Source organism: Sciurus carolinensis, chromosome 16 (genome assembly GCF_902686445.1).
Source record: "Sciurus carolinensis chromosome 16, mSciCar1.2, whole genome shotgun sequence".
Taxonomy (NCBI): Eukaryota; Metazoa; Chordata; class Mammalia; order Rodentia; family Sciuridae; genus Sciurus; species Sciurus carolinensis.
This window is the reverse complement of record NC_062228.1, coordinates 44,590,450-44,616,044: the sequence shown is the minus strand read 5'-3', so window position 1 is coordinate 44,616,044 and position 25,595 is coordinate 44,590,450. Positions and strand designations below refer to the sequence as shown.

The 25,595-nt window shown below is 47.1% G+C and overlaps 1 protein-coding gene and 1 long non-coding RNA gene across 2 annotated transcripts; one reads left to right on the top strand and one right to left on the bottom strand.

Annotated features, from left to right (window-relative positions):
* Positions 1-4,286: 4,286 nt before the first annotated feature.
* Positions 4,287-7,953, bottom strand: LOC124966439 (uncharacterized). The gene is made up of 3 exons (XR_007105342.1): positions 6,040-7,953; positions 5,146-5,362; positions 4,287-4,544 (listed from the first exon to the last, which is right to left on the bottom strand). It is a non-coding gene; the product is annotated as an uncharacterized LOC124966439 (long non-coding RNA).
* A 1,035-nt stretch (positions 7,954-8,988) lies between these two features.
* On the top strand, positions 8,989-25,595 carry LOC124966083 (zinc finger protein 567-like). The gene is given in 6 exon segments (XM_047527174.1): positions 8,989-9,005; positions 9,124-9,346; positions 20,045-20,171; positions 20,430-20,517; positions 24,310-24,573; positions 24,575-25,595. Coding segments are annotated over 6 exon segments (1,521 nt in total). The 3' UTR covers positions 25,377-25,595.

Sequence of the window (25,595 nt, the reverse complement as noted above, 5' to 3'; positions counted from 1 at the left end):
GAAACCCCTAAAGGATTTAGAAATTCCCTTTCCCAAGGACAAAAAATGAACAGGAAAGTTCTAGGGAATTAGGGGAAATCCCAGGGCAAGTTAGAGATAGTTGCCTTTGTTGTCCCAGCGTCTGTGAGTGTGAGAGAACGAGTGTGAGAATACGTGTGAGTTCTTGAGAGACCTACGCAGGAAGAGAGGGAAGGGGAGAGAGAGAGACAGAGACGGGAGTGAGACAGGCAGCACAGACAGGGAGGGAGGGCCCGAGAGAGGCAGAGACAGAGGCCCTGCATGGCGGCCCCTCCTCAGGAGCTCTCTGGCACTTGGGAGGAGCCCCCGAGGCTGACCAGGAGGAACAAGGGGGACAATGACTCATTCTCCGAAGCCCTGGGCTTGGGTAACAGCCGGTCTCCCCCTTGCCAGGTGCGGAGTGTGGGAGGGCGCAGATCCCACTGAGCGAGGGCCAGGCCAGGCGCAGGGCAGGGTGAGGGCCAGGGTGAGGGCCAGGGCAGAGCCGCTGCCAGGACACAGGAGGAAGCGGGTTCTCTGCTCACGCCTGCTGGAAGCCGTCTCTCCATGTGGGCCCTCGGGTCACAAAGAAAGGAGGAGCCCTGCTCCCAGTGAAGGTGCAGTGGACAGCAGCCTGGCCTGCGGAAGTGTCCTCTGTCACCCTGAGCCCTACATGGCGGCTTATTCATTACCATAATGAGTTACCAGAGTGTCCGGCCGTCCCTACTGCAGAGGGAGGCCAGGCGCGGACCTGGCCGGGGGAGGAGGCTGTTTCAGGGCAGCGGAATTCCCAGCCAGACTGACTGCGAGCATGTCCCTCATGCTGAGGTTTGGACAAGTGTCCCCAAGGGCACTGTGTTAGAGGCATGGTCCCAGCTCAGAGGAGATGGGAGGGGTGGGAACTTTAAGAGTTAGGCCTGGTGGGTCTTCAGGTTACAGGGGGCATGTGAGACCCAGTCTCCTCTTCTTCCTCTCTGCTTCCCAGATATGAGGGAGGGCTTTAGCCCACCAAGTGTTCCCACCATGCTGGGCTGCCTCGCCCTGCCCAGAGCCACCACCAGTCAGTTACCTACTGACCAGGAAAACCAGGAGCTGGGCTTCCTGCTAGGCACCTTCAGGACCTGGCCTCTGCTGGAAACCATCTCCTGGGCAGCTGGCAACCACCCACGGCTTGGGGGCCCCTTCACTCTGGGGCTCCCCACTGGCCAGGCACTGCCAGCCCACCTTGGCCCCCACTGCCCTTCCTGCCTCTCTTGCTGACACTCCCTCCCTGCTCCACCCTCCCTCCCCTCCCCTTCCCCAGCACATCCCTCACATTCTCAGCTCCCCAAAGCCCAAATTGACACACCCCTAGAGTGTAAGGGTCAAGCTGGTGGCACTTGGTGACCAGGGCTCTGGGTTAAAATGTCTGTGAACTCCTGAGATTGTCTAAATCTCTCATTTTCTGATTAGAATACAGAGGCCCAGAGAGGGTAAGCAAATTGCCAAGGGCCACAGTCATTGGTCACATCACACCAGAGTACCTCAGTTGCAGGATACCAGCTGACAGGGACGTCCCTGCCTCCGTCACAGCAGCTTGTGCACCTTCCCCACTTACCGAGCTTTCCCTGGGGTCAAAGTCCCCCGGGTGGTCAGGCCCGGGTGAGCAGTCCTACCCAGGACTGGTCATCTTCGCAGGTGGCCATCCCTGTCTCCACACCAGGAAGGGGACCTGGGAGGTTCCAGGCCTCCAGGGCACAGGGCCTGGCCATCATCAGCTGTTCCCGCTGTGCTCAGCACCTGGTCAGGTGGGCCTCATGCCTGGGGTGTGAGCAGCCCAGTTCCTGGCAAGAGGCAGCTCCCCAGAGGGCCCGGAGGGAGGGCAGCGGGCGGCGGGCGGCAGCAAGCCAGGCTACGTCTCGGGCTTCCCCCCTGCTCCTCCAGGGCCTCAACCAGCGGGGAAAGAATGTGCCGCGGTCAGCAAAAGTAGGGAAAAGGGAATGCTTCGGAGAAAGCCCCTTGCTTAGGTCAGAGGGCTCCAAGGGGCGGCATCCTGCTAGCAGCTGGAGAAAATCCTACACCCACGGTGGTCACTGTTTCAGGGATGCCTTACAAGCGCCTGCTGGGTGGCCAGGGCTCAAGAGCAGCCTCTCTGTCCTTGCCAGGGGCCACCTGAGGCGGGTGGGGTGAGGCCTCGGCCTGGAGAGGCCTGAGGCTGGGTGTCCTGGCTGGCTGAGCGGAGCGGGCCTGGAGGGAGGAGGCAGCCCTGCCCACCTGTTTCTGTAAGCTTCCGAGGCCAGGGCCAGTGCCTCTGCTATGAGGCCCTCTCAGCAGGACCCGAGCCAGTCCTCCTCCTCGGACGTCGGCTGTAAATGCAGGAAATGGAAGGGGCGGGGGCAGGCCTCCCCTGCCCGCTCCTTGCTCACAGGCTTGGTGGCGAAGCTTTCCCAGCAGTGCTGATCGTGACCCTCTGCCCCAAACCTCCCTCCTGAGTCCAGCACCAGTCTCCCTGGACTGGGAGGCCCCGAGGTGGCCCGGTGGTGGCACAGCACGGCCACCACAGGCAGCTCTACCTGCCTTAGCAGAGGAATGGGTGTCCCTGGTCCGGCAATGGGCAGAGATGGCCAGGTGGCCCTAGCTTCTCCAGTGCCATCCCTGGGTCTGACCCTGCCCCTAACCCAGCCCTGCCCTCCCAGGTCCGCAGCCTCTGCTTCCCTCCCAGGCTCTGGGTTCCAAGGGTGGAGGCGGCATGACCCGGTCACCACTGCACCTCTGCTGCACGAGCGGCCTGCAGAGCTCAGAGGACCGTACAGCTGGAGTGTGGCCCTGGCCGTCATCTGCCTATTGCACCAGCTGAGGGACCACACTGCTGCCTGCTGTGCTCATGCTGCATGCCGGCCTGGCGTTCTCTATCTCAGTCCAGCCAACTGGGCTAGCTGGCCAGGGAACTTGCAGGACACATGGACTTTCAGGCCCGCCCTTCCCAGCGGGAAGCTGTGCTGGACACAGGCTACCACTCCATCTGCCACGGACACCTTCTCAACCCAGGGAGTAGGCCGTGTGTGTTCCAGGGAAGCCCCAGTTCACTCATGGGCGTGCAAACAGGTGGACGTGGAAGAGGGCCAGGAGCAGGCCCCAGGGACCATGAGGCCTAAGAGCCTGGCCTGGGAATGTTGCCCTGCCAGGGTCCTAGGAGAGAACCAGGACGTGGGCGAGGAGCAAGACCACCCTCACTCTGAGGTCTCCTGTGGCTCATGTGGCCTTGGAAGCACTGGGTGGACAAGGGTGGGTCCCTCATGCTCTGTTATGTCCCCAGAAATGAGCACAGGTCCTGGCACAGAAGAGCTGGAAGCTGACGTGGGATAAAGGCATAAATACCAGTTTGGCTGATGCAGCAAACCAAGCAGAAGTGTCCACCATGACAGGCTGGCAACAGGGCCGGTGACAGGGCCAGCACGAGCCTTCAGCAAGTGGGCATTCAGCCCCCACGCCCGGGAGATTGGCCACCCCACCTCTCATGTCAGCGGAAACAGACAGGGAGAGGCGTCCTGGGTGTTGCCAGCTGTGACCACGTGCCCCACACAGGGCTGGGCTCAGCAGGTCCACTTCCCATTCCTCTGCCTCAGGGACCTTCCTGTTTTACACGGCTATTTCCGCTTGTTTGAAAACCATTTTTATCTTGACTCAAAGAGACACAGGTGGCACTCCTGTGTCAACACAGATACGAGTGTCCCCTCTGCCCCCTCACCACTGGAGTCACGAACCAGGTTAAGTTAAAAAAAGCAGAGCGTGTCCAGCTTGATAGGTGGCCCCGCAGCCGTGGAAAAGGCCAAAAATAAACACCAGGAGTCAATGGCTTCCGTACCATCTGTGGCTCGGTGCCCAGGTGGGGCCAGAGCGAGCAGACAGCCTCAGGCACACAGTGCACTGGGCTCCTGGGGTGGCTGGGGACGGGACTGGTCCCGAGGGTGCACCTGCCCGCTCCACCCAACTCCACGGTGCACGGTGCTTCTGCGCTGGGAGCCGAGTCACTGCATCCGTCAGATATGGCTGAGCACCTGCAGAAAGTCCAGGACACTCTCCGTCTGGCTGCTCTGCTTTTCACTTTGTGTCTGTGCCACAAACAAGGAAAAAGCAACCAAGAAGCAGTGCGGGCTTAAGGGATTCCAGTGGGCGACACCCAATGGCCGCTTTGAGGGTGTGGATCCTGGTTCACATGGACAGCCCAGTGCACGCGCTCTGGATGGCCGCCAGGTTTCCAGGGTGAGCAAGCGCCTCAAAGGGGACAAACAGTTTTCACAGACCATAAGTGAAATGGAGCTCTGATTGTTTAAAAATACATACATAGTGAAGGAAGAAAGAAAGGATAGACAAGCACAGAGACCTTGCTGACCTTTAGATTCAAATGAGTGAAAAACAAGTTTTATAGTTATGGTTGCTGCCGCCGAGGAAACGAAACCTTTTATCTCCAACTCTTCTGAGCCACAGCTCCCAGAATGAGTATTTCCAAATGGTTCCTCTTGAGATTGAACAGAGGAGTTTCACTCTTTGGGCCTCAGTTTCCTCATCTATAAGATGGAGATAATGATGATTCTCACAGGATGATTATGAGAATTAAATTAATTAATACATGCAAAGGACATGAACCAGGGCTCACATGGCACATGGTGAATTTCATTCATTAGCCATCATCACCATCATCACCATCACCATAACCATCACCATCCACATCATCACCATGACCGTTATGACCATCACCACCATCATCACCATCAACACAACCGTAACCACCATCAACACCCCCTGTCATCAACATCATCACCTCTATCATTAGCCTGATCATTGTCACCTTCACCATCACTAGGATGACATCACCGTCAGCACCATTACTACGTGCGAGGACCCGAGAACCTGATGCAACCAGTAGCCAGACTAGCAACCAGCAAATGGAAACTGGAAACCCGCAGCTGACTGTAGGCAGGGGCAGACTTAGTTTCCCACTGTAGACAGGAGCAGTTCACAGTCCCCACTGAAGGGGACTCTAGACGTGATAAAGAGGCTGCAGTCCCGGGCTGCAGACAGGAAGGGGCTTTTTAGAGCCAGTGCAGTTATTTCTAATTAATAATAATAAGTGTCTGCTTGTTTTTCCAAGGATTTTTTTCAACCCACCTTAAATGCCCTGTTTGGTTGGTTGGCTTAATGGGAAGGCCCAGCTTCTCTCCATTCGCCTACTGAAAATTGGCCTCAGTGCCATCAGACAAGATCTAGGGGCTCACGCTGCTGAGATGGCCCTCTGGAAAAGGAAGCGACTGGACATTTCCTCTGCTCATTGTCTTCCTTGAAAAGTGACAAGTAGGGAATATTTGTTCCCGCTTCTTCTTCCTTCCTGTATGCCAGGAAAAATGTGCAAAGTTAAGAGAGGCAGAGAAAGGCTCGAGTTACCAAATCTTCAAGGTCTTCTGTCCAGCAAAGCTCAGTGTCCGCTGACCTCCCAGCCCCACTCCTCCCAGTGGCCACCAGCACACAGCTCGGGCCTGGGAACATAGTGGGGACACGGATTCCAGACCAAGTGCTTCCAGTCCTTTGGTGCTCCTCATTCTTGGCTGGCTGTGTCTGGGACCCCAGCTTCCTCACCCTCAGGTGCATCCCACAGGCTAAGTTCCCCACTGTCCCCAGAAAACCCTGGCAGGAGCCACCAGGTGCCCAGCAGAGGCCCACCTGAGCAAATGGCTTCTTCCCTTTCCTAGCCACTTCCCTACTCCGATCCAGCTTCCTGGAGCAACTAAATAAACTCTTGCCCTGTGCTTGCCTTGGCTTTGGGGACCATCCTACCCTAGGAAAACTCAGCCATTCCCCGTGGTCCACGCTGCATGTGTCAGGCTTCATGGGGTCTCTCTCCCAGCCACACATGCTTCCTCTCACGGTCCCAAGGTCCAGTGCTATCTGTGCCTCTGGGCCCTTCACACAGCTGGGACCCTCTTCCTAGGGTCACCCCTCCCTTCACTGCAGGACTCCAGAAATGCCCTCCCCAGCCTCCCCCAGCGTCCCCGCCCCATCTTTTACCTTCACACCCGAGCACCTTCCCGGGCCTCAGCCCCACGTTTGTCTCCATGGACGCCATGCAGATACAGGCCCCTCGGGGCTCACCTGTGCCCAGACACACTGCTGCTGGCCCAGCACTGCACTGCGGCTCTGGGTGCCCTCTGGACAGCCCTGGCCCAGCGGCCACAGCTCCTGCTCTCTAGGGCGAAGCTGGGCTTCTGGGTTTTCAGGGCACAGCACGGGCTGAGGCACCAATGTGGCCTCAGCTCGCGGCTCCATCCTGCAGACGCCTCCTGCTGCGGGGAGACCAGCCATGCCTGCCCGGCCCTGCACCTGAGGCCACTCCTCGGGACCCTCTTCCTCTCTGCTCCCAGGGTCAGGCGGGGAGGGCTGCTCCCCTTCTCTTCAGCTTCCGCACATCGTGACCCTCAGGAGAGCTTCCCTGGTCATCTCACGCAGGGCTCTGTGTCATCAAGTGCTGCGACCTCCTACTGGTCAGCTTTGCTTGGCCACTTGCTGGCTGTCTCCCGCCAGGGGGGCGAGCTCCAAGACAGGCGCTGCTCTCACAGGGGCCGTGTTTCTGACCACGAACCTGCCTGGCATGCACGAGGCTCCTGGGGATCACGCTCCTCTGCTGCTGAGATCCTGGCACTCAGCCACAAGCCCATGCTCAGACCACCTTTGCTTTTCTTCTGAACAGAGTCCAGGATACCAGGCAAAACCCATCTCCCCAGAGGCCCCAGGACTCTCCCTCCCTGGTCCTGCTGTGTGGTGCTGAGCTCCAGAGCACCAGCTGAACCCAAGCCACACAGCTCAGCCAGGCTGGGAGCAAGGCCTGCAGACCACCTGCCACCGTCTGCTCTGATGGACTGTCTTTCAGGGCTTCCCAGAGCGTCCTATCCTAGTGGACTTGCCCCAGGCCACTTGGTGCCATCTGGAACTCTGCTGAACTTCTCCCAAGCCACCGTGTGACTTCACTTTAAAACCTCCCGCTTTGATGATCAACAAGTCTATCCAGCACAGGGCCCTAGGGACTGCTGAGTGACAGCCGCCATCAAGGGGCACTGGAGAGCAGGAGAGCAGCTGCTCAGGAGGCACCCTGGGTGCTATTCCTTCATGCACAGGCCACCGCGCCCACGGGAGCACTGTGTGGACACGGACACCCGAGCAGCCTGTGCAAGAGAGCCAGCCCTGCCCAGGGCACCACTCACCTGCACACACCCGCTCACACACACCACACACCTGTCCACACATGTCCCCATGTGCTGCAAGCTCACACATGTCAACACACACATCCTCACACCCGCAAGCTCACACATGTTCACACACACACGTTTCCACATGCTGCAAGCTCACACATGCTCACACATGTTCTCACAGCCTGCCATCTCACCCACACATTTACACATGTTCACACACACATGTTCTCACAGCACACACTAAGGTAAACTCTCACACACACCTTTATCAAGCCTATGTGGGCCCTATTCGAATCTCTAAAAGGCTGCTTTTACCATGATAAACAAGTCCGTGAGGTACAGAGTCCAGCTTGTTGAAGGGCTGGGTGTTATGGGTCGACCAGTAAATCAAAACACATGGAAGAGTGCTACATGTGGGGACACGGGGCGACTGTGCTTTATTGCTCCATGCTTTCCTGGTTCATCTCTAATCAGAACCAGCTGGTCATAAAGAGGGTGGGAATCCACCCTCTGTTGAACGTGGGCCTGGGCTGGAGGCTGGAAGCCGACTCCCACAATGAAAACAGCTGTAATTGCCTGGCGAGGTCAGGCTCGGGTACATTTATTTACCCCAGTGGTGGTAATGGTGACGATGATGATAAGAGTGATGGCGATGGTGATGGTGATGGTTGTGGTGGTGATTATGATGATGGTAGTGGTGATAATAGTGATGGCGAAGGTGGTGGTGTTGGTGATGATGATAGTGGTGATGATGGTGATGGTGATGATGGTGATAATGGTGATGGTGGTGGTGGTGATGGTGGTAATAGTGATGGTGGTGATGGTGATGGTGGTAATGGTGATGTTGATGGTGATAATAGTGATGTAGATGGTGTTGGTGATGATGGTGATGATGAAGGGGATGAGGATGATGGTGATGATGGTGGTGATGGTGGTGATGATGATGATGGTGATAACAGTGATGATGATGGTGGTAATAATGATGGTGGTGATGGTGATGGTGTTGGTGATGATGATGGTGATGATGATGGGGATGGTGGTGATAATGATGATGATGGAGGTGAGGATACTGACGGTGATGATGGTGGTGGTGATAACAGTGGTGATGATGATTATAAAGGCAACAGTCAATACTCAAAAACCCCACATGGCTCCACAAAACACAAGAAATATCTCTATAGAAAAGCTCTCCACTGTCAACACCGTGAATTGTGACCCTGACAACAAACATTCAACAACTTTCACTTCTCCTTGTGATTTATCTACTTAAACCCCCCACCCTCCAAGAAGGAGGCCATTTTCACACACATGCGCCTGCCCAGCCCCTTCCTGTCTCTCGCCAGCTCATTGGTGGACCCTTTGGAAATCCATTCCACACCAGGAGGGCTTGCAGGGTGGTTTTAGTGGCTGACAGCGTCCTACCTCTTCTTGTCTCTTCAGGGTTGTGTACTGTGTGCCTTATTTGATGTTTACTATTTTCAATAATTACATAGTGTTTTTAGCAATTCTGCAAATATTTTGAGATCTGTGGCGCACTCGGCATTAGCGTTGGGACTGCCGTCTACACCCGCTGCACTTCCCTTCGCGGGCCAGGGCAGGCCTCTATAGTAATATTTGTGAACCAGAATCCAGAGGCAGCTTCACACTCTTCCTGACACAGGGTCTCTGGCTGCAGCCCTGAGATGGAATTGATCTGACATCCCAGAGACATTGCAATACAAATAACGCCAGGTGTCCCCTCTTCAGACTCAATCCCTTCTCCCCGTGCCCCATGGTGGGCGTGACCAGGTGAGAGAACATTCCACATCTCCACACCAGGAGCATGGATTTAACCACTGGTGCTCAGCACTCTGTCCCCCCTGGCTAAATTCATTTGGAAAAACTGCTGTTCAAAATCATCCAAAAGGTTCCCGATTGCTAGAGGTCATGATGGCGAAGTTGTGTGCAGGACAGCCCTGGGAGGCCGGGTAGGCCCTGCCACAGTTGCTGGCCTGGGCAAAGCCCTGCAGGACACTGTCCTTCCTGATATTCACCCTGCACACTGTGCTGCAGGAAAGACACCGCCTTCTTACTCTGTGACGCAGACACGGTGTGGGGCACATCAACAGCGCTCATGTGTTCACGAATCGGTGAGCGAGCCAGGGCGAGGGACTGCGACCTCTGAAGCCCTGAAGAAGGCTGGGGCCCTCTCCTGTCCCCCAGGCTGACTCCTTCATGCAGAGAGAACAGGAAGGAGAGGCTCTAAATCCAGGTTTGCATGAATAAACATCCATTTGCTGATTTTGTGACCACAGAAGGCCCTTCACACCCGCCCACCCTGGAGGGAAGGTTCTGGGCTGAGCTTCACGGCTCCTGCACTCTAGAGCACACCTCCCGCCATACTGGAGCTGCTGTAGGAACAGCATCGAGAAGGCGTCCTGGGGCCACGTGGCATGTGTGGGCCTGTCTCTGCCTTCCTTGCAGGGGAGGCTCCTCCCATGACTCAGGCAGTGACAAGGCTGGAGGTCCTGTGTCACTGATGGGAACTCTGGGCCAACCCTCCAGCCCCGTCTTTGGTACACTTGCAGGAACCTGATTCCATGACATGCTGGAAAGGGGACAGGGCTGTGAGTGCTGTGGGGCACCAGGACAGAAACCCAGGGTCTGGGGTTTCTGGAAGGAAGAACGAATTCACATCTGGGAGCAGACACATCTCTGGCTAATGCATAACTTCTAGAACTAGTTTATGATCCACTTGGAAAGACTGTCTGGAAAGGCCTGAGAACATCCCCGAGTTCCCTTGGCTTGTGGGATGAATTCCACAGCTGTGAACTTGGCTAGTCAGGTGATCTTTGAGGAGGTGAGGGCTGCCTTGCCTCAGTAAAGGGGACCCGCTGGTGGACTTCCTTCTCCTTAGACATGGCCCCCAAGACCTCAGAGAAGCCACAGGAAAGAGGGGCAATCAGAGGGACAATGGGCCTCCGCAGGAACCCCGAGGAACAGCAGCAGTCTTCCCCATTCTCTCAGTCTCACGCTGAGCCTCGGAGGTGCCCTAGTGGGCCACCAAGAAGAAGTGGGGTCGTGTCCTGGCTCAGGAATGAAGCAGAGCATGGGAAGACTTCTTTGTTCTTGCCTCCAGAAAAGACATAGCCTCTCTTCTCGTTCTTTCTGGTCCTCTCTACATACGTCCTTCTAGATATAGTCCCCAAGGGATTGTGGGACTTGATCTGTCTGGTGGAAGCCCTTGGTGAAGAAGGCTGGCCTGTGGTGATGTTAGACTAGCAGGGCAGGGTCATTGTCTGAACATCAACAGGTGTCCTGATATCCATCCACCTCCTCCTCTTCTTCCCAGATTGCAGGCAGAGGGGCGACATGGCTACTGAGACTCTTGTTTCTAATCCCCCGGCAACAACCTACTTCCACACCCATCACCGCTCCTCTCTCCACATTATCCTGGGGGCTGATGGACAGCATGTGATGGCCAAGCCCAAATTGAGCCACCCCATGTGCAGAGACTGGTACAGAAACTTCTGTGGCTAAGGGCATGGGCCATGGAGTTTAGGTTAAAGTCTCAGCATATACAAGATGTGGGACCTGGGACATCTTACTCTCTCTGTGCTTCAGTTTCTTCCCCATCTTGCAAAATTGGAGTAATAATAGGCCTTAACCTGAGATGCTGAGAAAGTCAGATGATTTCCTGATTATTGTGGTGCAGCAATGCTGATGGTGATGGTAGTGGTGGTGGTGATGATGGTGGTGATAGTGAAGGTGGTGATGGTTATGGTGGTGATGATAATGGTCATCGTGATGGTGATGATGGAGGTGATGGTGGTGGTGATGGTAGTGGTGGTGATAGTGGTAGTGGTGGTGGTGATGGTAGTGGTGGTGGTGATGGTGATGATGATGATGGTGATGATGGTGGTGCAGGTGGTGGTGGTGGTGATGATTTCATTTTTTGTCACTGTGATCATAACTAATATAACAAAACAATTCACAGCAACGAAGATTTCCGAATGCTTCTGGCAGTTAGGCCATTTCTTTTCCATAGTGGAACCTCACCTAAGTTGTGGAAAACACTAAAGGAAGCCTCATTGCCCCATGCCCCATGCCAACTCATTCAGATACAGGAAGGAAATGACTGTGAAGCAAATGCAAAGAGAATCAGACTGTTCTGGAACATAGCTCCACTGGGGGACCGAGAACCCTGCCACCACTGCGAGCCACAGAGCACACTGTGGCCTCGTAGGTGCCCTGCACACAGCCTGGCCATTCCTGCCACCTGAACTTTGTGTGGCTGTGTTTCCTCCGGAAATGCCCTTTGCCCTCTGACAGGTCACCCTAAAGGCTGAACCGGGTCTGGGTGCATCGTGCTGCCCCCACCTGCCTGGAAAGGCGCATCCTTCTACCCTGCTGGAGCAGAGGGAATGCAGCTCGGCCCTCCAGAGGAGGGAAGAGACTGTCTACGGCGGGAAAGCACCAAAGCAAGAGCCACCTGCCCAAACCAAGACAAGGATACGTTGATTGACAAGTCCCTAATTAAACTCTAATTATAATCTGAGAGCCCCAATCTTTTGGGTCATAAAGGACTTTGATCCTCAATAAAGGGCTGTCACGTTGACCCCGCCACCACCTCACCACTCTGGCTCAACGACTTCAGAAGGGTGCTGCAGAGACAGAGCAGAGGCAGGGGGGCTCAGTGGTGGTGGAAAGAAATTCCCTCCCTGCAGTGACCAGGAGCAACCACCCACAGGGGTCTGAGGTAGCATCTCCCTGGGGCTCCCTGGGGCCTCAGGCCATGTGACTCAGGACAAATCCAGTGTCTGTGCCCTGGAGGAGCTGCCCCTGCTGGGGAGGGGGAGGGTGGCAGGGCTGAGGGGGAGGGGCCACTCTTCAGAGATTCAGTCTAGGCTGGTGCAGCTAAAGATGAATGAAAACCCATAATGCTTAACAAACAAGAATCCAGTGCAAATGGAAGAGGGGGCCACTCTTCCAGCAGAAGGGCTGAGGGAGGGGAGCAGTGTGCGGGTCCCCAGTCAGGGGCAGGTGACCCTCTTCCCAGTCCACTGGTGAGGTCCAGATAAGTAATCCCAGATTTGAGGGACTCAGGGGCCAGGGCCTTTAAAAAAGGGTTGGGTGGGTGGGTGGGTTGGACAGAGGCTCGTCAATTTCAATTGTGTCCACTAAGTACTTAAAAAAATAATAAGCAAATAAACAGATTAACAAAAACAACACAACCCTATCCTCTACCCCCATGACCACTCTCTTTCTTTCTCAAAGAACATTTTAACCCACACAGAGGGAAGAACATAATCAGATGGATGACTGACTCTCCCAGGGAAGAACCACTGACAATCTGACAACATTTTACATTTTCCTTATTTTTCTCATTTATCCTTTGGTGAAAAATTGGTAGAGGTCAGCTGCGCCCACCATTGGGTATCTGTAGGAGGACCACACATCCCAGCTGGGCTGCACGGCGAGGCTGAGGCCAGTTGTTCATGAGCAAATATCTAATGATTATTTTTATTGTCTCCTTTCACTCTCAATGGGTCCCCATTTGGACAAGAGGTGACATGTGCAAATAAGAACCGGGGACTTCTGGTGCAGACAGAGCCCAAGCTTGGACTCCACTGTGGCCTGTGGAAACACTGTCCACGTGCTTTCCAGATGCTTCAGTCCAGGCCTCAGTAGAAGGGAGTGGGAACGGGATACTGAGAAGCCTTGGTCCCCGCTGCCCCATCCTCCCCTTCTCCTCTCCTTCTTCCTCCTCCTCCACACGATTGTCCAAAACACCTGCGTGTGATGAGCAGGAAGGGGAGGGTGGAATGGTGTGCGTGTGATTCTGCCAGACTGGAGGGTGTTGATTCTTAAAATGGAGAATTCCGACTCACCCCCTGCCTGGTGGGGTGCAAAGAATGAACTGGACAGCTGACATCTCACCACAGCACACAGGGTCGTGGCACGGCTGGCAACAGCATGTGGGTCGCAGCAGGGAGTTTAGGTCTATTTCCTTGACCATATTTTACCCTTTAAGAGTTTCATCTTCAGGATACCAAATCCACATCAAAAGTCATTATCTTTCCTATACGCCAAAATATTTTACTCAAAAATAAATTCGAAAACCAATTCCTCTCACAATAGCCTTTAAAAAAGGAAAGAATGAAAGAACAAATTTAAAAAACAAAGGAAGGAAAGTATCCAAAAACAGAAATTTGTAGAAATAAATCTAATCAAGGAGGCAAAAAGACCTCTACAAAAAACTACAGAGCACTGAAGAAAGACATTGAAGAAGACACCAGAATATGGAAAGACCTCCCAGGTTCATGGATAGGCAGAATTAATATTGTTGAAATAGACAGTCTACCAAAAGCAACATACAGAATCAATGCAAAGCTCATCAAAACACCCATGAAATTTTTCACAAAACTGGAAAAAAAAGTCCTAAAATTTGCTTGGAGGAATAAAAGACCCAGAATAGCCAAAGTAATTCTAAGCCAAAACAACAATGCTTATCTTTTAATCTGACTTTAAATCGTGCTACAGAACTAAGTAACAAAAACTGCACGGTATTGACACAAAAACAGACTCAGACCAATGGAACCCAACACACCACACAGACAAAACCACGTGGAAACAATCATCTGATCATTGACAAAGTTGCCAAAAACATATCCTGTAGAAAAGACAGCCTTCTAACAAATGGTACTGGGGAAATTGGATATCCATATGTAGAAGAATGACATTAAATCCCGATCTCTCACCCTGCAGACATGTCAACACAAAAGGGATCAAGGACCTAGGAATGAGACCAGAAGCTATGCAACTCCTAGAAGAAAATGTAGGATCAACACTCTGGCTTTTAGATGCAGGCTTGGATCTGAACCCCTTCCTGCCTCTCTCTCTACGTGGCCGAGGCACAGTCACTCAAACTCTTCAACTTCGTTTTTTTCCTCTGTAAAATGGGGACATTACCAACTATCTCACGGACTTGCAGGAAATGAAGAGATGTCTCCGTTTGACGCTACGAGATTACGTCGACCTGTGGAGTTTTGCTTTACAAGTTTTATATGATCTAAACTTGTACATATAAGGCTTAGAGTAACGGCCAGTACTTGGAAAGTACTCAATAAATAATAGCTTTTTAAAAATCTCTGAATTTTCTCGTTCAAGAGAAGCTGAGAAATGCAGGGTCCTTCCTGCTTAGAAGACCTTGCTATCCCTCTCTGTTGTCTGTAAGTTCTTTGATCCCTCCATCCAGAGCATTCTTTAGCAGGCCTTGTTAAAGTAATTGAAAGGCTTTTGTTGAGTTCCAGCCTTTGAACAGAAAGAAAATTTCAGTGACAATTTTAAAGTCACCTTAAAGCTGGTGAGAAATGGCTTCCCAGAGAGCACAGCTCAGAGGCAGTTGAAGTGATGAATCTGGGAACAGAGAACTGGAGACAGGACTCCTGGGGATGCGAATTCCTCAGCCATAAGACACCCCACCAAGGTGGGGGGTCCCCATCCCAGTCTTTGACAAGTTACTTGTTAACAAGTTATTGTTAAAGTAACTAAAATTATATGTCCATCTATGACTCAAAGATTGTTTTAAAAAGAAATACCTCTAGATATTTAAAGACAATCCAAAAAAAGAGTAACAGCAAGCAGGAATTTCTAGGTTCAAATTGTGACTCTCACCCAGGGAGATGAGGTGGCTCTAGCTCTCTAGCACCACGGCTGTACGAATCCCTCTGTCCCCGTTCCAGGCTCTCCCACTCCCGAGAGGAATCCACAGCCACATTCCTGAGCATCAGCAAGTGCTGAAGCACACATACATGTGAGGGAGGAAATCTGAGGAAATCTGCTTTTTCGATGGAAAAGGTGCAAAGGGGCACTCCAGGGATCTGGTCATCAGGGAACGAGAAAGCTGAGCTGGCAGCCTGAGGGATGGGAGGAAATGTGTTAGTAAGTGTGACTGAAGTCAAGTGCTTTCAGGCTCTCCACACTCCTCGGGCTCAGTCACCACATCCTGTAACCTTCCTATAACACAAGGTACTAGGATGGCAGCCCAGAGCACTTCACATCACAGCAGTCCTTTGTGAGGTCACTGAGAGGCTGCGGCAGGCTGCAGTGACTCCCTCTGGATTTATAACATGGAGAAAGTTGGGGTTTTTGTGGGCTGTTCATTTTCCTTGTCTTCTGTGTAAGCTACTTTCAGTTAATTCCATCAGTTTCAATGGAAAGAATGCTTCGTGGGCGTGCTCCCTAGCTGCTATTTTCTTGGACAAAGGGTAGGTCCTTTGGCCATGGAACAGCTAACAATCGGCACCTTTTGTTGATATTAATATCTCTCTGACTTCCTGGCAAGATCTCAGATCTCTTTGAATTCTGTGTCCCACCACACCTCTGACTAAAAGCATCAGAAAGTATCACATACTGACATGTATACCAACCAATGCTTTAGATGATATGGGGCTGGAGTTGTGGCTCAGTGGTAGAGCGCTTGCCTGGCATGTGTGAGGCCCTGAGTTCGACACTAAGCATCACATATAAATAAATAAAATAAAAGATCCATTGACAACTAAAAAAAAAAATTTTTTTTTAAAAAGAGGGGATGTGGCTCAGTGGTTAAGCACCTCTGCATTCAATCCCCAGTAACAAAAAAAAAAAATTCTTGTTGAAATTTTGTCAAATTTTTCAACTCTATGCATACACATTTGTGATTTTATTTTCCTGATGTTTACTCTTTTATTATTATGAAATGCCCCTTGTATCTAATAATAATATTCTTCAACTCAACATCTGTTTTGTCTTTTGATTACCATAATCATTTCATCTTTCCCCATAATCATTTCATCTCTTCCCATATATGTGTTAGTGTATTATATCTTTTTTCATCCTTTTACCTTTGGTCTGTCTGCATCTTTGGTATTTAAAATATTCATTCTGAGTGGAGAAAAAGGAATACTTTTACACTGTTGATGGGATTGGAAATTAGTACAACCAGCATGGAAATCATAGTCTTTTGGATCTCCAAAAGACTAGGCATGGAACCACCATATGACCCAGCTCTACCACTCCTTAGTATTTATACTAAAGAAGGAAAGTCACCATACTATAGTGATACGTGCATACACCTGTTTATACCAGCAGAGTTCTCAGTAGTCAAACTATGGAACCAGTCTGGGTGTCTGTCAGTGGATGAATGGATAAAGAAAATTAGTATATATACACAATGGAGTTTTATTCGGTCATAAGGAAAAATGAAATTATGTCATATTTTAGGAAAATGGATGGAACTAAAGATTATTATGTTAAATGAAATAACACAAACTCAGAAGGCCAAGCGTTGTATGTTTTTGCTCATGTGGAAGCTAGGGAGGAAAGAGGAAAAGAAAGTGGGGGGTTGGGATCTCATGAAAATCAAAGGGAGACCAATGGAGGAAAGGGATGGCAGGTGGCCAGGAGTGCTGGGGAGTTATATTGGCCAAATTATATGGTTATATTGTGTGCATGTATGAATATACAACAACAAATCCCATCATTCTGTGCAACTGTAATGCACCAATAAAAAAGAGTGGAAAGAAAAAATATTAGGCTTAAGTTTCCTTAACATTGAACTTTGGAAGAAAATTGACTTTGTGTGTGCACATTGTATCAATCATTAAGGAATTATACATTGATTCCTATTTATTTTCATTATTACTGTTGTATTGTAGAGTTAGTATACAATATTGTGAAATGCCTTTAGAGGATTTAGGAAGTTCATTGTAATGTTTAGTCAAAATATATGTTAATTTTCTGAAATAAAATATTCACCTTGGGCTGGGGGTGTAGCTGGTATGTATGAGGCCTGGGTTCAATCCCCAGCACTGCAAAAAAGGTAAAAAATAAAAAAAAATTTATCCTTTTTCCTGTGACCCCTAGCAACCACTCTAAAATTTTGCCTTTTCTGGAATGTCATATCATTGGAATCATCCAGTAGGTAGCCTTTCCAGATTGGCTTCTTTCACTTAGTAATGTGTATGTAGTTCCTTCTAACCAGTTTCTGGTGATCTAATCCTATATCCTGTTGTATTTTGTGTTAAGTCCACTGCTGTAATTAATTTTAATTCCTTTATTGACATCTTAGTTATATCTGCATTTTGACAGGGGTACTACGGATTGAACTCAGGGTCACTTGACCACTGAGCCACATCCCCAGTCCTATTTTGTATTGTATTTAGAGAAAAAGTCTCACTGAGTTGCTTAGGACCTCACTTTTGCTGGGGCTGGCTTTGAACTCTCGATCCTCCTGCCTCAGCCTCCCGAGCTGCTGGGATTACAGGTGTGCTCCACCACACGAAGCTATATCTTCATTTTTAATGGTTACTTGAACATTAAAGTATGCAGTCTTTAACTTATCAAGGTTTACTTAAGGTTAATATTATATTAAGTTATTTAAGATAAAATGCACCAATCTTGCAACATTTCAGTTTTATTTACTGATCCGCCCCCCATCTTTGGTCTATATGCCATGTATGTGATCAATGAAATTCAAACAGCTTCCTGTTTTGTTTTGTTTTTTTAATGTATATTTTTTGAGTTGTCCATGGACCTTTATTTAATTTACTTATTTATATGTGGTACTGAGAATTGAACCCAGGGTCTCATACATGCCAGTAAACTGCTCTGTCACTAAGCCACAACCCCAGCCCCAACTTCCTGTTTTTGTAGAGTATGAGCTATGATATTTTTTAGATTTCTTGCTTTTTTGCTTGTTTTGTTTTGTTTGGTTGTACTGGGTATTGAACCAAGGCCACACATGATTAGCAAGTACTCTTATCACTGAGCTGCATGCCCAGACCTTAAGAATAGTTTTTATGTTTAAAATGTTTGGAAAAATTCAAAAGAAAAATATTCCCAACATATGAAAATTCCATAAAATTCTAATTTCAGCATCCATAAGTAAGTTTTACTGAAACAAAAATATTTTCAAAATGGAGTGTGGTGGCAGATACCTATATTCTCAGCTACTCTGCGGGCTGAAACTGAAGGATTCCAAGTTCAAGGTCAGCCTCAACAACTTAGCAAAACCCTGTCTCAAAATTAAAAAATAAGTAAATAAAAAGGGCTACATATATAATTCAGTAGAATGTTCCTGGGATTAATCTCCAGTAAAGAAAGGAAGGAGGAAGGGAGGGGAGGAAGGGAGGAAGGGAGGAAGGGAGGAAGGGAGGAAGGAAGGAAGGAAGGAAGGAAGGAAGGAAGGAAGGAAGGAAGGAAGGAAGGAAAGGGAAGAAGGAAAGGAAGGAAAGGAAAGAAAGGAAGGAAGGGAAGAATGGGGATGGGGAGGGAGGGAAAGGAAACACAACATTGTCTGTGGCTGTTTTCAGGCCAAAATAGTAGAAAAGGGTCACCAAGCACCACTTGAAGCAGTCATGCCAATTCTATCTGTGTCAGATTACTTTGAAATTGACCTCCAGATCTTTGTGATTCTGTTTTCCATATCCCTAATACTTCCTCTTGCTTTGTTAACCCTAAACCCACCTCAATCCAATAAAGTTTCAGTTTCTTTTGCTTGATTTGTGAGCAGGTTGTGCAATACCACCAGTCACAAAGGCAGAAATCTTAAAATGTCACTAGGTACACTTCTGATTTTCAAGATTCTTTTGTTTTTGCTTTTGTTTTTCTGTCTGCTTTTTGCTAAGCACTCTGTGATGTCTCCAACACATACATAATATAACTGTTAACCAGGGGGTTTAGCAGAGTTTACACTCAGTTATTGAGTCTCATCCTTTGTATAGTTCTCTCACTTTCAGAATTAAGTTTCCAGCACACTGACCAGCCCTGAATTCTGTTCTGTCATGACTGGGGAAGTGATGCTTTTCTGCCTGGAGAGCTACAGGGTCTTAGGCATTCTCAAAAAAGTCATAAAATTAATTTCCAGTACTTTGTTTTAGTTGTTTATTACATATTTTGTCCAGATTTTATAACTACTGTCTGAGAAAATGTTTTCCTGAGTAGTTTACTCTTTTATTGCTGGATATTGAAAATCCCACTATGCACCTTAGAACCATTTTCTTCCTGCATAAAACATTCATTTAAAAACAAATTTTTAAGTTGTCAATGGACCTTTGTTTTATTAATTTATATGTGGTGCTGAGAGCCGAACACAGTGCCTCAACACATGCAAGGCAAGCGCAAACATTCATTTAAAAATTTTTTTATTTGAAGATGGACACAACACCTTTATTTTGCTAACTTAGTTTTTTATGTGGTGCTGGGGATCAAACCCAGTGCCTCATGTGACCTAGGCAAGCACTCTACCACTGAGCCACAACCCCAGCCCAAAACATTCATTGTTAAGGTGAAAAAATTTACCTTAGTGAAACCTGAGAAATTAGTTCTATCTTTGTGATATATTTCTATGCTGTACTTGGAACACACTGGAGATTTGTGTTCACAAATACTTTCTTTTTTAAAAAATATTTTGTTAGTGCATTATACTTTAACATAATAGGGTTCATTTTGACATATTCATAAATCCATATGAGTATGTGCATTTATAGTTTGTTACAGTTCAGTTACTTTCTTGGTCTGAGGCTCTAATTTCTCTTGAGCAGCAACAATGTTTTCTTTGTTTTGGTCTCCTAATAAACCAATACAGGTTTTGGATATAAACTGACTTCATAGTAATTGTTTTTACAAGGTTTTTACAAGGCATTTAGAAGTTCAGAGGGTTTTGTTTCCCTATAAGGAAAATCACAACACAGGAAAAATGATAGTCTTCCTTAACAAGTTTTCCTGTGAATAACACAAAAAAGCAGGACCGAGTAGGCCTCAATATTTCATTAATCTCTTGTGATCACAATTTCAATGCATTATAGGAATCAGTGTCATTCAAAGATGTGACTGTGGACTTCAGTCAGGAGGAGTGGCAGCACCTAGATTCTGCTCAGAAGACTCTATACATGGATGTGATGTTAGAAAACTATTGCCATCTCATCTCCATGGGTAAGAAAAACTCTCTTTGAAACTGTTAGAAGCATATATTTCATCTCAAAGTACGTAAAGTGTATAATCTTGAATTTCAAGGGAAAGAGGTGATGAATTCGGTTCATTGAAAGGATGATGGTGTCTCCCTTGCCTGTTGCAAGGTTCTCAGTTTACTGTTACATGAATGAAAACCTTAATTTGCAATATTGAACATACATCTTTATCTTTCAAAGGCATTGAAGCCCAACCAACATAAGTCTTCTTTTCCCTTATCAGGATGTGACATGACCAAACCTGATGTGATCCTCAAATTAGAACAAGGAGAAGAGCCCTGGACCTCATCTGCAGGTCATGTCCTGCTTAGGTAAGTCATTGTTACAAGCAGATGAAAAGTGGAAAGTAAATGTTAAAGGAATCAGGTGTTGGCTGTACTTTTGGAGTGTCTTAGGAGTATCTTTTTAAAGACTCCTAACTTTCAAAATGACCCTTGTGTCCATAAAACTTAAAACCAGATTTCTGAGATGGGCACAGCACTGCATTCCTATGATCCCAGCTGTGCGGGAGCCTGAGGCAGGAGAATCTCTTGAGCCCAGGAGTTTGAGGCTGGCCCAGGCAACATAGTAAGACTCACCTCAGAAAAAACAATCAACGGGGCTCGGGTTGTGGTTCAGTGATAGCGCACTCACCTACTTCACGCCTAAGACCCTGGGTTTGATCCTCAGCATCACATAAAAATAAAATAAAGGTATTCTGTCCACCTACAGCTCAAAATATATACATATAAAACCCTAAAGACTAGAAATGTACTTCTAAAAAACCAACAAAACAACCAAAACCAAAAAACAAACTTCTACCATTCTTTCAAAATAGTTTTTTTCTAGTTTGTTTGATATTACTCCTTAAAGTGTGCTGTGAGTTTTTTCTTTGTGCTTTTTTCATCTCTGTTCTCCAGCATTTTCAGTCCTTTCCATTGTGATAGCTCTCTTTCAGACATTCTTAAATCTGTTCTACAAGAGGGATGTGGTGGTGCACACCTGTAATCCCAGTGAGTTTGGGAGGCCGAGGCAAGAGGATTGCAAGTTCAAGGCCAGCCTCAGCAACTTAGCAAGGCTCTAAGCACCTTAGCAAGACCCTGTCTTAAAATAAAAGGGCTGGACATGTGGCTCACTGATTAAGGACCCCTAGGTTCAATCTCCAGTACCTAAATAAATAAGTAAATCTATCCTTTAAGAAGAGAACATTCTCAACAAGTAGTCTTACTTTACTGTTCTTTTTTTTCCTTCATAATACCTCAGGGTTGTTTCCTGCACTAAGCTTTACTTCCCATTCTCACTACAAATCTGTTAACTTTAAAACTCACTTGGCTTCTTCTTAGACTTTCCTTAGTTACAGTTGTTCTCCATTAAATCTCTGTGGTTCATTTTATGTGGCTGATCATCATTCCTACAATCAACCCTTGGTTTGGGTAAACAACACTAACTCATTCTTATCCAGATTTCTTCAGTGATTATTTTAGAACTTAGTCTCTTTTCTTCACCAGTGTGTCCATACTTCCTAACAGTGCCTAACACGTAAGAGTCACACATGTTTAAAAGAATAAATATACACTATCTCACTGTACTCTTAGTTTTCATTCTCTAATTTATCTTCAAGGGATCTGCCTTTAAATCATGCCAACTCCTCCATTCTCAGAACTTCAGCTGTTCATTTTCTGTAGCTGGCTCTGGCGTCAGCTACTCGCATGTTCTCCCACCTCCACTCTAGTCCCTCCAAAGTGCTGTAGTCTCTCCTCTCACCTGTTTTGTTACAGCATGTCAGAAATGGAAATTATCGGCTTCTCAGCTCTTAAATTCTTTTCTATTATTTCTTAGTTATTGTATTCTTGCCATGATATCAGCCTGAGTCTTCTCTCTGTCATCATTTCTTCTGGATCTGTTCACAGTTGTTTATCAGCCTGTTAAATATATTAACATTCTGTTATACTCTTCATTTCTCACTGATATAAAAAATGAAAATTCATATGTCATCTCTTCATTACTTTTAAGTACAGTTTGCCTTTGTTATAACTTTTGTCCCAGTTCATTCAATTTTTATTATTATTTTCCTAACAAGACATGCCATTACTTATTGAAATAGAAAGTTCTCTTCTTTGACTACCTCAATAAGCCTTCATCTAGTCTTTTCAACTTTTCTCTCATGCAGAATTTTATTTTAATTTTTTTTGTGGTGCAAGGGATTGAACCCAGGGCCTTGTGCATGCAAGGCAAGCACTCTACCAACTGAGCTATGTCCCCAGCCAGAATTCTTACTGATCTTTATAAAGTGCATGGATAAAAATCAGTTTCCAGCCAGGCACACTGGTGCTGCCTGTAATCCTAGCAGCTCAGGAGGCTGAGGCAGAAGGATTGCAAGTTCAAAGCCAGCCTCAGCAACTTAGTGAGGCCCTAAGAAACTTAGACCCTGCCTCAAAATAAAAAATAAAAAGGGCTATGGATGTGGCTCAGGGATTGAGTGCCTCTGCATTCAAACCCTGGCAAAGACACACACACACACACACACACACACACACACACACACTCACACACAAAACTGTTTCCATTTGATTTAGGCTCTAAGGTATTTCCATAAATGGAGAATTTGTCATCACATAGGTACTTTTATTGATGTTATGTATTCCCTTCCATATGCTATATTCCTTTTCCATGAACTATTCCTTCATTACTTCACATCAGATCTACCTTCCTCTTATCTGAATTCCTGTGTTGCCTACTCATTAGAACACACACACACAATTCCTGAATACAATCATATAATTTGAAGTCTGATTGTATATGATTTATGCTTAAGGATTCTTTCCTTCCAAATAAAAGACCTTCTGTTTAATCTTTGCTGAATTATATAACATGTTAGGTGTTCAGTAGTTATTTCATTAATTGCCTAAATTAAAGTATAGGTGATCTGTGTCCTGCAAAAATAATCCTTCTCTTAATATTTTTCCTGAACAAATATTTCTACAAATACTTTCTTATCCATTTTGCTTAAAGTATAATGCCCTTTATACACTTACTTCATTGTCTGTCAATCTATTTTTCTATCAATCCCTTTTTCCACCACTCTCTATTTTACTTTGTCTATGAAGTTCTGCAGGATGTAAAAGGTATTAATAGTGTTCATTGCTCATTTGTTTTTTTCACTCTTTACCACACTGAAGCAGAGTTGTTGTTGTTTTTGGACTGGGAATTGAACCCAGGGGCTCTCTACCACTGAGCCACATCCCCAGCCCTATTTTTGTATTTTACTTAGAGATAGGGGCTCACTGAGTTGCGTAGGACCTCACTAAGTTGCTGAGGCCGACTCTGAACTTGCCGTCCTCCTGCCTCAGCCTCCTGAGCCTCTGGGACTGCAAGTGGGTGCCACCACAGCCAGCTGAAGCAGGCTAAAGCAGAGATTTTATTTAGGTTCTATACCTCTTCCCCAGGCAGGGAATAATTTGTCCTGGGCCTTTTCTACAGTCTCATATCCTCATGTTAGAATTCACTAGACCCTTTCCCTAGCAAATTTGTAAAGAGTCACAAGTTATTTTTTTTTAGAAGAAAACTGGAAAGTTGAAGACTTGTTAATGAAATTCAAGGAACACCAAGATAAGTATTCTAGATCAGTTGTGTGCATTAACCACAAAAGAGTTATCAAGGAGAAGAATGGCATATATGAGAGAACATTTGATCTAGTCAAAAAATCTGCTGATTCAAAGAATTTACCTCCTGAATATGACACTCATGGGAAGATTTTGGAAAATGTTTCAGGATTAATTATCAGTAATCTAAGTCCTGCAAGAAAGAGACTTAATGAGTACAATGGATATGGGAAATCCCTCCTTAATAATAAGCAAGGAACAGTCCCTGCTGAAATCAAATCCCATAATCAAAGTGATAGGACCTTCCATCATAATGATGTCCTTATGCAGTTTCAGAAGATGGTAACTCCAGCACAGTCATTTGGATACAATGAGTGTGAGAAATCATTCCTTAAGAAGGGAGGCTTAATCACACACAATAGTGTACAAAGGGGAAACTCCACCTGTGCATAATAAAAAGAGAAGAGCAGCCAATATTGAAAAAAAGCATACATGCGCTGAATGTGGGAAATCCTTCTGCAGAAAGTCAGTTTTGATTCTGCATCAGGGAACTCACACAGGAGAGAAACCCTTTGTTTGTAATGAGTGTGGTAAGTCCTTCCGCCTAAAGACAGCACTCACTGATCATCAGAGAACACATAAAGGAGAGAAGTCATAAGAATGTCCACAATGTAGAAATGCCTTCAGATTGAAGTCACACCTCATTTGTCATCAGAGAACTCACACAGGAGAGAAACCATATAAGTGTAACGACTGTGGAACGTCCTTCCGCCAGAAGGTAACTCTCTCTACATCAGAGAATTCATACAGGGGAGAAACCTTATATTTGTAAAGAATGTGGAAAGTCCTTTTACCAGAAGGCAAACCTTACTGTACATCAGAGAACTCATACAGGGGAGAAGCCCCATATTTGTAATGAATATGGTAAATCCTTCTCCCAGAAGTCTACCCTTGCTCTTCATGAGAAAACTCACAACGAGGAGAAACCTTATATTTGTAATGAATGTGGAAAGTCTTTCCGCCAGAAGACAACCCTTGTAGCACATCAAAGAACACATACAGGGGAGAAATCTTATGAATGTCCTCACTGCGGGAAAGCTTTTAGAATGAAATCATACCTCATTGATCATCACACAACTCACACAGGAGAAAAACCATATGAATGTAATGAATGTGGGAAATCATTTAGTCAGAAGACAAATCTCAATCTACACCAGAGAATTCATACAGGAGAGAAACCCTATATCTGTAATGATTGTGGGAAGTCCTTTCGCCAGAAAGCAACCCTGACTGTACATCAGAAAATACACACAGGTCAGAAATCCTATGAATGTCCTCAATGCGGGAAAGCCTTTAGCAGGAAGTCTTATCTCATTCATCATCAAAGAACTCACACGGGAGAAAAACCATATAAATGTAATGAATGTGGAAAGTACTTCCGCCAGAAGACAAATCTTACTGTATATCAAAGAACTCACACAGGGGAGAAACCCTACATTTGTAATGAGTGTGGTAAGTCCTTCAGTTATAGGAGAAGCCTCATTGTCCATCAGAGAACGCATAAGGGAGAAAACATGGAAATGCAATAAATAAAGTGGTTTCTTTATGAAGTCGTTCCAAGTTAACATAAACGTTTTAAAAAGAAAAGCATGCTTAAACATGTTGATGTAATTTTAATCACAAATGTAATAACAGTCTTTAAAGTTCCACACCATAAATCTACTGTTTACTAGCAAAAGAAATGGGTGTGATCCCAATTGTTATTGGGATGTCAGCTCTGACACTCATTTTCAGTTTGTAACTGTACC